Source organism: Papaver somniferum, unplaced genomic scaffold (genome assembly GCF_003573695.1).
Source record: "Papaver somniferum cultivar HN1 unplaced genomic scaffold, ASM357369v1 unplaced-scaffold_107, whole genome shotgun sequence".
NCBI lineage: Eukaryota > Viridiplantae > Streptophyta > Magnoliopsida > Ranunculales > Papaveraceae > Papaver > Papaver somniferum.
Genome location: NW_020619603.1, coordinates 6,342,478 through 6,354,235, shown reverse-complemented (window position 1 = coordinate 6,354,235; position 11,758 = coordinate 6,342,478). Strand labels below are relative to the sequence as shown.

The following is an 11,758-nucleotide window of genomic DNA, read 5'->3' as shown; positions in this document are numbered from 1 at the left end:
TTTCATATTTGATGTATTCTTTTTTCCTTTTTCTTTTATATAAATACTAGGCATGACCCGTGCCGTTATGTTTGTCCTTATTATTGCCGATTGTTAGCTTCTTAATGTTTATCGGTGAGATTTAGAGTTAGCATGAAGGTAAAGTTATAACTTCAAAGTTGTGGATATGGGCCGGTGAGTTTTCATCTTTAACTCTAAGTTGTTTCATGCAAGGTTCGAAAAATGGATCACAACCCAGGTTTAATGTGAACAACAGTATAACTAAAAGAATTGGTTAACCGTCATAATATCCGTTATAACAGAGGTAGTGTTAAACTTTTATGTTCTTGTTTGTTGGTTCGGGTTCCCTTAAACCGAACATGCTCATTTTTCTCTATATAATTAAGTTTTATGTGGAAAACATTTTCACACCGGTCGAAACGCGTTATATGGGTTGTGACCAATTTTTCGAACCTTTGGTTTTAAATGTTTTCAGTTGATTCAAAACCGTTTTTTTTTTTAATGTCTAGAAAAAATTAACATCTCTGAATTTTGCTTCTAATGAATCGTTAGCCCCGCATTTTTAGAGAGAACATTAATATTTGGCCTTATTTGATTTCCGTATAATGATCATCTCGCTCGTAAGTTATCCCTATATATCCTGTGCTTTTTTTTCTCCGGAAATTTGTCTCCTCTAAGATAAAATGCATTTTTGCTGAAATAATTATTATGGTTTTGCAGTTTTGCAGGTCATCGTTTAGTTAAAAATCTTCTCTTTTCTATACTCAAATTTTAACTTCCACTGAAACAGTGTTTAAGATTTTTTGATGTTAGAAATCAAAAACATTACGTGAGACCTATCTGATTAGGATCGTGTTTGATACTTTTGAAAATGATACTTGGTGTGTTCTTATTTTAATACAATAGTTTAATACAATAGAAATGCAAAACAAACTTTGGGCCAATATATATGTAGATGATGTACACTTTACAATTCGTAATATTTCGTGCCCAACTGCAATAAACTGGACAAATGTGTATAAAATGCGAATGAAGTATCAAAAAATATGAGCATTCAAATATACCCAAAAATTTGAACTAACCACTTGCTAAGTCATTGTGAAATTACAAAACCGAATTTCACAATGACTTCTACATGCACAAAAAAAAAATGCACAATGTTTTTGAGTCATCTGGCCTTCACATATTGCATCCCGTTTGACTCAACATTTACATTGTATCCTATGAAAATGATACAGTGAATTCAATCAAAGAGGAAACAAATCTACAATATTTTATAGGTTTATCGTAGAGACGAATAAACACAATTAAAATTTTATTTCTTTACAATATTATTGATACATAAATCTCTAAGAATTACATGGTTCCATCTATCCTTGCACTTGCGATCACGAGGTGTAATCTGGCAAAATAGAATATCAGTCCATAAAATAAACCTTTTGCACCTTTACGCAAATACAGCAAAGTTGAGCAACTCAAAGAGAATTTAGCATATTTCCAATTTGCTAAAAGTCTATACATTGACCTTATAAAATTCTAACTTAGATATGAAGGATGAAAGAGTCGGAAAGTTCAAACACATAAAATCAAGTGGATTAGACCAAAATAGCGCTAGATGGGGGTTTGAAACTTATCGAGCACCAACAAACAAAACCATTTTCATTACATGTAATATAACTATTAGAAAACATTCTACTTGGAAATGTAACAGGTGGATGGAATCCCATATCATATGTTCATTGTTAAATTCACACTACTCCCAACTATCAAATGTGTTCTAATTTTATCCAATGGAGCAACTACAGTTATAGATGCAACCCCTGAAACTACCAACCCAGAAGCAAGTAGATGATTCTATAATACCGAATACAAAAGCCAATCCATTACCATGGGCGAATTACTTTTTACACTTGCATTTTACTCAGTCAGCCACGCAACCCATGTCCAATAGGTTAACAGAGAACTCAAGCAAAATATGGATCCCAAGTAAAGAGGCATCCACTGGTGTTAACAACTGCCTTGTTCTTAGAAAAGAATTTGAATTTCATGAAGATATGCCCATGGAAGGTATAACGTGCTTACTCTAAAAGTGCAGCAGTATATTAAAAGAAAATAAACTTGTATCACTTGTTAAAATCCCCACAAACTTTAATTATTTTCACATAACAACCTTACAAAGTTGTACCTGTTGTCCACCTCTCGCTAATTCAGTTGAATCCTGGTCGTGATTTACAATTGAGAAGACCCAGGCCTTGTTAGAAGCAATGGTAAAGTAAACCCAATTAGACCTCATATTAACAACTAAATGAATCACCAATATAAAAAATTAAATGAATCAACTTAACAGGGCTTTATTTCTTTGAATCATTGTATGGTTTAAGTTTAGAGCTGGAACTTACAACAACTCAATCCTTGAACCATTTACCCGCCAGATGTGTGTATAAAATGGTGTCCGATACAATTTAATTGTAACATAGTATTCCGCAAAATGAAATGAGTCAGTATTCAACTCCCATCAAAAGTTTTGAATCTCAACCAGTAAATCACAGGCCATACTTTGGCTTTAAGAAAAGTGTGAGAATGACCTCCTCGCAGTGTTTTTGGGTAAGCAAGTATGACAGATTGAACTGGAAAAATTAAGGATCACCATTGATGGCTCTGTAAAGATATCAAAAACCCATAAAGAGGTGAAATGACAAATCTACAACACCGAACACAAAGAACATAATTCTCTTGCCGATTTAACACTAAAAAGACATATACAACTTAAAAATGAAAAACAAAATGTAAACCAAAAAAGAAGAAAGCCAAATTGAATTACATATAGTCATATTTACTGACATCGAACTAACTAAATTAGGAAAAAGACATACAGATGCCGCAAAACAAAACCAAGGTCACTAACGAAATGTATTTAAGCTAAAAGATTCTCAGACATCTTTCAGGCATTTATACAATCATGTTGGACTCAGTAGAATGGGTTTAATTATAATAATTTCTAGAACAGTGCCAACACTTAGAGAGGAATAAACTCATAAAGAAATCGAGTTCCAAAGATGGAGTTTATATTCATTTGTTTACATAATCCTATTGGAAGCATTTGTGAGGAATCAAAACTCTACCCAACACTAATTCGAGATGGTAAACTTGCTACAATTGCAATTGATAGATAAACTTACCTATTGTGAGAGAACCAAACTTTCAATCAAATTATCAAGACCTGCAAAATTTAAATAAAAATCAAATACTTCAACAAAAACATCAACATATAATTTCAAATAGAAAAATTGGAAATGGGTAACTTTCTGTATTTTCTACCTGGATCTGTCGACGATGACGGAAAAAACCCTAAACTAACAAAAGAAAGAAAAGTGAAAAGAGTTTATTTATTATGGCATTAATTACACAATAATAACGCCTCTCACGTTGATAGCGTTGCTGCTGGATAGGGAATTTTGAAACGGCTACGGCTGAATAAGAAGAGAAATGGAAACAAAACTCAGAACAATATATGAAAAGTGTAATCGGGTAAGAATATGTGGAGAAATCTAGGCCGCACTTTATAAACCCAAAATGTGGATATCCGTCCAAAATACTGGCTCCATCATGACCGTCATTTATGTGTCGAAACTATAGAGTGCCGTCGATGTAGGAAAACACCATTATCCCTTATAATATCAATTAACTATGAGGCAGTTGTCTTTTTGGGGGAGACAAAGAGTGGTGGGATGGATTTTGGGAAAGACAATTAGTGGTCGTGATGTTTTAATCCAACAGGAAAAAATCTGCAACTTCGGTTAACTAAAATGGATAGCTATCTACCGTCCATTGAACTCTGTTGGTTTGTATCCATTAGGGTTTTATTTTAATAAACGGTTAACTAAACGGATGCAACCCACTACCATCTTCAGTTGCCGAAACCATTTCATAACTTACTCAACTTACGTGATTCTGTCTTATAAATTCCAAACTGCTATACCATTTTTCTCATGTCTTCGTTTTTCATCGGTGTGTTTCTCATTCAGTCTGTGATTCTGTCTTATAAATTCCAAACTGCTATAGAAACTGATTTCTAGCAGATATGTATGCGGTGAAATATACGCAAAACTATATCTATCGAAGACGTGATCGCACGAAAGTGGTGTTAAGGTCTGTGTCCACCGATTCGTCAACCATAGGGATCCTCAAATTTATGCACAACTACATATACAGGAGCCATAAGTGCACCAAAATCGTGCTAAATAGAGTGTCCGGAAGCGAAGCCACCAAGTCAATTAGTACGATTGCATTTGCAAGAAAGCTGATGCAGTTTAACAAAGAAGAGGAACAGATTCGGAGATGGGACGCAGCCCTGCAAATTGAAAACCTTAGAGCAGAGAAGTTATCCAGTAAAGAAGATAACTATGTTGATAAGAACCTGGCGGTAAATTTATTAAACTTCTAAATTGATTTGTCAGTAATCGGTGTGCTTATTTCTTGCTTACTTATTTCGGTCAGTCTTTATGGAATGCTTATCAGTCTAATAATAATAAGGTACAATGGACGTCCGGAAAACGTGGTTTCTTCTTGGACAACAATTATCCATATACGGGGAGGTATGTTAAAATTGATTGATTAAGTTTTAAGGCTTAAATGGGTTTTGTACTTTTGTTTCTGACGATTTCTTTTTTAATAGCAGATGGACATGGGCTTGGACTACACGGTAAAAATTCTCATAGTTTAGAGTATTTTTTGAATGATTAAACTCACATCTGATGCGAATGTAAATTTGAAATGCAGATTAAGTATTTATGTAGAAATGGTGTGCTGATCGACTTCCATGATATGAAGGTTTATCTCTTTCATGTTTGATATATGTTTATTAAAATTTTCTATCCTATTACAAGCCTTTCTGAGAACTGAAATTTCTATGATGATGACAGTCCATTGAGGACGAGCAGATCATTACTGAGGAAGGGGAAATAAAATATGTTGTGACTTCGGAGGTAGAAACCACGTTACACAGACTTCTATCGCCTACTTTCTAATACACTTCTATCGCCTGCATTACATTTCTATCGCCTACTTTACACTTATGTTTGGATTTTACACTTCTATCGCCTACTTTCTAATACAAATTATCCATGTTTGTAGAAAGATCGGCAAATGGGAGACCGGGTATATCTTAGTTTGTATTACGGGAGTGAATGGAAACAAAAGCACAAGGTAAAATATTAAGTTTGTGGCCAAAAAATTATTTATGAAATGAATAGAACTTATGAATCACTTATTATCAGATTGGAGACACGTGCTCCTCATTGGAGACACGTGCTCCTCATAAACACTTTTACATTCTCAAACTGGTGAAGAAAATGTACCCTAAAAATGGATAAATAGCAGCTGCGACAATTGAGAGGTGTTTAGATTCTTTGCAGAATTCTATGCACTGTACTGCGACAACATCGTATTATGTATTTTAAATGTTCTTCAAAAATCAGATCTGTGTATTTTTTACGTTTTATGTGAAAATTTGGAAATGTATGCACTACACTGCGACAAGATGGTCTTATGTATTTTGAATGTTCATCAAGAAAAAGATCTATGTATTTTTAATGTTTATATAAAAGTTTAGATTATTTATGTAAACGGAGGGCACCTTGCTTAGTCTAATGTTGCTTAGTGCTTAACTGACATGGCTCAAATCAAATTTCCCTTTAATTATTCAACTCATTAGTTTGAGAACTATTTGGTTTGGTAACATTAACTTTAAAAGAACAGGAAATAATGACGTAATATGGGTGTGCTTAGTCTAATGTTACTTACTGCTTAACTGACATGGCTCAAATCAAATTACCATTTAAGTATTCAACTCTTTAGTTTGAGAACTATTTGGTTCCGTAACATAAGATTTAAAAGAACCGGAGATAATGGCGCAAATGGGTGTGCATGAGGCGGTATTGAATGGAGTACATTAATGAAGACTGTTGGGTGAAATCCAAATCAACTATTGACAAAAGAATCAAGATATGATCCCATCTAATGATAATTACATTTAAACAATGAATCTGGTAGAGCAATTATTGGACCTTTTGACCGTCCCGTTTTAGTAACAGTTGAAATTGCAAAATTCAAATTAAAAAGAAATTTGAAAAACTAAATAATCAATAACTGTTGACACCCACGGCCTTGCAGTTTTGTGGATTTATAATAGGGAGCAGTTCCAGATAATGCAGTTTTCTTGAGATCATTACTCTATAAATACACTGATTTGGTGCGTTTAAAATAATTTTTTTAAAAGTTCATGTTGTGGAAGGTTTAACATGTAAGTAGAAGTCAGTATTACGACAATTATTTAACCATTCTATTGATCAATCGGTTTATTTACTGCATTACGAATTTTTTTTATCATGCATCTTTCGTGCTCTCTTCTATTTACTTTCTTTGATTTAAGCTAATCCAGTTCAAGGTTAGTAAAAAAAATGAAAAACGGAAATACCAAATGGTTCTTTAGTAAATGGAATTTTTTGGGTTATCAAATTCATGGATGAAAGGTACACTGCAGGACAAAAATACTATCCTTCATCAACTCTGATCTAATGATCAATGACGCAAAAAAGAAGTTCACCAGTTTTTCATGGTGGGAGGCACTAGGATCATCCGCTATCTGACGAGAGCATATTTCAGAAAACAAAAAAAATTAAAAAAAATGATTATTAACTATAAGCATTTGTTCATGAATGCAGGAGACACGCGAATCATGAAAATCAAGGAAATGATGGAGTTCACGTGTTCCATAATGGTCAGAATTTGGCTACCCGACCAAATGTATGCCTAGTTTTTTTTTTTAAGTTGTTTGTTTTATACTGTTCAAGTTTTTGAGTTTAACGATTTCATGGATTGTCAGAGGAGGGTATTGGTACAACAACGGAGGCCTGCAAGAGAACGTGTAGAAGACGACACAATAACACAAGTCAATGCAGATGTACGGGATCATCACACAGGACAACCACAACATGCAAAAAGTTGTCTTGAAAGAAGGCCAACAACATTGAATGAGTCACCAGTCCAGAGGCGTCGATGTAATACAGAAAGTGAACATCACGCAGAAGATCATCATAGCAGAGAGACCCAAGTAATGTTCACAACTATATATTCTACATAGGAAGTTTTGTAGCTGCGACCAATAATAATTGTGCAATTTGAAATTCAAATCACATTATTTTTAATAGTTGCAGCTTCCACATGGTCCAAGGCAAAGGACGACAAATATAGGAATACCAAACGAAGCTACAAATGTTTATGTATTTTTCCGCCTTTAAAGTTTAATTAAATACTATTTGTTTTATCCTTGGACAAACAAACAACTCTAATGTTCCTAAAAATGATTAAAAAATCCCAATTTTTTAGTTAACCTACTTTAATATCTATGTTATCAGCATCAATCAGTTGCATATTGCGAACGACATGAAAATTTGCATAGTGACACAACAGCGGAACATCACCAGCGGTGTGTTGTTGCGGGAGCACCAACGACGCAAAATATATATCTAACATCGCCAACAACATCTCGAAGATAAGCAGCCTAGAAGCGGCGCCGTGAGAAAGAAAAACAACTCAAAGAGATGAGAGAACAAGAACGTCGTGAGAGAGAAGCACAAAATGAAACGGAAGCAGATGCAGAACGACGACGAATACTGAAGGGAAAGGGAAAAGTTGTTTGCGAAGAGGTGCGTAGATACTCAGTAACGTGTTTGTCAAACTTCGGCACGACCATTTCAATATTTAATACTTTGATTTCCAAAACTGTAGAATCCTCAACTGAAACGGATGCGATCAAGTGAAATATAAATTAGAGAAAGGGAGGCTATGCGCTCAAGTGGTATACAAATTAGAGAAAGGGAAGATACACCATATGCACATGAACATGCAGAGTCTGGCGAAGAGGTGAATTAAAAAAATTACATTTTACACATACACAATTATCATTTTTAAGTTTTAAAATATAAAAATATTCATGCGATGACAAAATTTACAATGCAGACGGCTATATTACATAGGAAAGTTAGTGTCACATCAACCGATCAAAACATTGAAATGTAAGGATTAATTTGAAGATAGAGATTGCATTATTTATTTTTAGTTTCGTCTAAACTAGATTCCTACTTCTCATTATGCAGGTCGTCTGTTGGAGAAGATGATGTTGTGTCAGATGATTACGAAAATGATGAAGTAGATTACGACAGTGATGAATTATGTGATACAACTACAACTGAGAACCGGGGAGATGCTCTTACTACTGATGTGCGCAATTTTCCGGGACAAATGGATGTCAAATGTCATCACTGCGGGGCATTTCACTGGATGGCAGAAAAACTCACAAATTCGTCTTTAATAAACCCGAAATTTGGATCATGTTGTCTCCAAGGAAAACTTCGCCTACCGTTACTGCGTGAACCACCTATAGCATTCAGAGAATTGTTTGACGGAACCAACGCCGAATCAGTATCGTTTCGGACATATATTCGAGAGTATAACACGGCAAATGCATTTACTAGCCTTGGATGCAAAGTAGATACAAGAGCTTCTAAAGGGAGAGGTCCGAGACCTTTATCAATACATGGGGAGTTGAGACATTTAACCGGCGGTGTTTTACCAGCTCCTGGGACTAAGAGGAGGGAGGTTTACTCCCAATTGTACATCTACGATCCAGCTTTTTTCATTGTTTGTTCGTGGAGAACGAAATCCTGAGTTAAATATGAATGTCCTACAGACAATTCAGAATACTATGCTCCAATTCAATGTTTTTTATACCAAGTATCGTCAGGATTATGCAATTTTAGACCACATGAGCCCGATCGACCAGAATATAAGAGTTTCCCTTCAATATAACAAGTCAACTGATATTAGGCGTTATAATCTTCCGACATCAGATGAGATTGTGGTTATCGTTCAAGAAATAACTTATAAGGAGACTGGGGTGCGAGATATTATATTGCATTTGAGAGAAAACAACGGGTTGAAACAAATTTCGGAGTGTCATCCGGCGTACTTTCCTTTACATTATGTTTTACTATTTCCTTTTGGTGAGATGGGATGGTCACCGACAATGAGGCAATGGGATGCAATCACCCAAACATATACGAAAACCAAATTATCTCAAATGGAGTATTACAGTTACCGCATATTTGAACGCACCGGAGAATATTCCACCATCTTAAGAGCCGGAAAACTATTTCAAGAGTTCTTAGTTGATGCATGGGCAGCGACAAAGCAGAGTAAGTTGGCATTGCTTAGATTCAACCAACCAACTTTACGTTCTGACCAGTACAATTACATTGCTGATATGACAAATGTCGATTTGAATCCAGGTGATAGAGGTAATCCTTTTATTTTACCATCTTCACACACTGGGAGCTGAAGGCATATGAACGAGATATATCAGGATTCGATGGCTATTACACGTTTTCACCACCATCCAGACATTTTTCTTACAATGACTGCAAACCCAATTGGCCAGAAATAAGAAATGCACTTATTGGCGATCAAAGTGTCACTGATCGCCCTGATTTGGTGGCTCGAGTTTTTGAGCTGAAAAGAAAAGCATTGATGAAAGAAATAAAGGAAAAAAGGTGTTTGGCACGGTTGTCGCCCATGTTTATACAATCGAGTTTCAGAAACGTGGGCTACCACATATGCATGCTCTTATATTTTTAAAAGACTCGGAAAAAATTTGTACGACAGTCATGGTTGATAGATTTGTTTCTGGTGAATTTCCTGATGAGAAAAATTACCCAATACTATTTGACACCGTAAGAAAATGTATGGTTCATGGTCCATGTGGAGAACGAGATCCAGGTGCAGCATGTATGTCAAAAGGAAAATGTACGAAAGGATATCCAAAGAAGTACACTGACACAACAACTTTGGACGAGGGTGGGTATCCCAGTTATCGTCGTTGTCGGGATGGAATAGAAGTAACTGTCAGAAACAACAAAAAGGCGTATAATATAGATGTTGTACCCTATAACCCGCATCTGTCAAGAATGTTCAATTGCCACATCAATGTTGAAATATGTGCAGGCATAAGAGCTGTAAAATATATTAACAAATACATTCATAAAGGGGTAACCGAGCTACGATGGTTTTGGGAGAATATAACGAGATTCAACAATATATTGATGCAAGGTCATTGGACCACCTGAGGATGTATGGCGTTTACTTGAGTACCACTTGCATGAAGAATATCATGTTGTACAACGGTTGGCAATTCATTTACAGAATAAGCAACGGGTTGTTTACAATGCAAGGAAATCAATGACCTCGGTTATACGAACAACACAAGAACATAAGGCGACTTTGATGGGTTATTTTGAGAATTATGCTAAAAATCCTACTGCCCAGTCCTATACTTATCAAGAGTTCCCGCAACACTTTGTATGGAATAAAAAGGCTAAAGAGTGGAAAATTAGACAACAAGGATTTGCAATTGGAAGAATGTATTTTGTTAGCCCTAACGCTGGAGAGTTGTACTACTTACGTATGTTACTCACAACTGTTAGAGGTGTTAATTATTTTGAGGACTTGAAGACTGTAAGTAATGGAGACATAGACGAGGTGCACAATAAGTTTCAAGATGCATGTATTGCACTTGGGATTTTAGCACATGATGGAGAATCAAAAAAATGTTTTCAAGAAGCAGTGGTTATGCAAACTGGAAATCAGCTGAGAAAACTATTTTGTATTATCCTATCGCAATGAAATCCATCAAGACCGGAAGTGTTGTGGGCGAAATTTGGAATGAATATATGTGATGATCTACCACATAGATTGCGAACAATGTTTAACATCCAGAATCCAACAGATGAACTGGCAATGGATTACAGATTATACATGTTGGATCAACTACTTCAACGATCTGGAAAAAAACTAGAAAAATATGAATCAATGCCGAGACCAAGACATGATTGGGGTCAAATAGTAGGTAACAGATACATTTGGGACCATAGACAACTTCAGTTTTCATTAAGTGATTCGGTGATTCAGTCAGATATTGAGAAATTGAATGTCGCACAATGTTCGGCATACAATGCGATAGTGGATTCAGTGAATGATCGCAATGGATGAATGTTTTTTCTGGATGGCAGTGCAGGGACTGAAAAAACTTTTTTGTACAACACAATGGCAAGAAGATGTCGTAAACATGGAAAAATAGTCTTAATTGTTGCTTCATCTGGTATCGCTTCACTACTTCTTGGTGGAGGTCGAACGACACATTCCACTTTTAAGATTCCATTTGAAGTCCAAGACGATAACAGTATTAGTATTAGTAAAGACTCGGATTATGCCCAGCTGCCTAAAGAAGAAAGATTGATCATATGGGATGAAGTTTCAATGCAACATAGATTTTGTGTGGAAGCAGTTGATCGCCTACTTCGAGATATTCGCAGTGATGACAGACACTTTGGAGGTGTAACAGTCGTCTTGGGTGGATACTTTAGACATACTTTACCAGTGGTCTCGAATGCAAGTCGAGAACAAACTGTTGGAGCATCTATAAGAGGTTCATTGATTTGGTATTACATTACTGTCTTGACGCTAAACCAAAATATGCGATTGGAGTAGGAACCGAAAAAATTTGGAGTTTGCTGACTACTTGCTTGAGGTAATGAAATTTCATTAAATAAAACTATATTTATCGTAGACATAACTATTTTAAATATGATTAATTGGTATGTATATTGGAACGAACACTGAAGAGGTTGTTAATCTGCCATCGACA

At 35.5% G+C, this 11,758-nt stretch overlaps 1 protein-coding gene and 1 long non-coding RNA gene across 5 annotated transcripts; one reads left to right on the top strand and one right to left on the bottom strand.

Annotated features, from left to right (window-relative positions):
• Window positions 1-1,250: 1,250 nt before the first annotated feature.
• On the bottom strand, window positions 1,251-3,461 carry LOC113327740. The gene is made up of 5 exons (XR_003349187.1): window positions 3,319-3,461; window positions 3,180-3,220; window positions 2,400-2,658; window positions 2,186-2,251; window positions 1,251-1,402 (listed from the first exon to the last, which is right to left on the bottom strand). It is a non-coding gene; the product is annotated as an uncharacterized LOC113327740 (long non-coding RNA).
• A 552-nt stretch (window positions 3,462-4,013) lies between these two features.
• On the top strand, window positions 4,014-5,538 carry LOC113327713. Of its 4 annotated transcripts, none has more exons than XR_003349155.1 (6): window positions 4,014-4,423; window positions 4,519-4,595; window positions 4,679-4,702; window positions 4,780-4,830; window positions 4,923-4,985; window positions 5,138-5,538. XR_003349155.1 is itself a non-coding variant. In XM_026574854.1 (6 exons), exons 2-6 carry the CDS (start codon window positions 4,539-4,541, stop codon window positions 5,207-5,209), a joined length of 267 nt encoding a protein of 88 aa, XP_026430639.1. In that variant the 5' UTR covers window positions 4,014-4,423; window positions 4,534-4,538; the 3' UTR covers window positions 5,210-5,538. The 4 variants fall into 4 exon arrangements, 3 of the variants coding, with proteins under 3 accessions (XP_026430639.1, XP_026430636.1, XP_026430638.1); XM_026574854.1 differs by having other exon boundaries at window positions 4,534-4,595; XM_026574851.1 differs by having other exon boundaries at window positions 4,534-4,595; window positions 5,134-5,538.
• The last annotated feature ends 6,220 nt before the right edge of the window (window positions 5,539-11,758 follow it).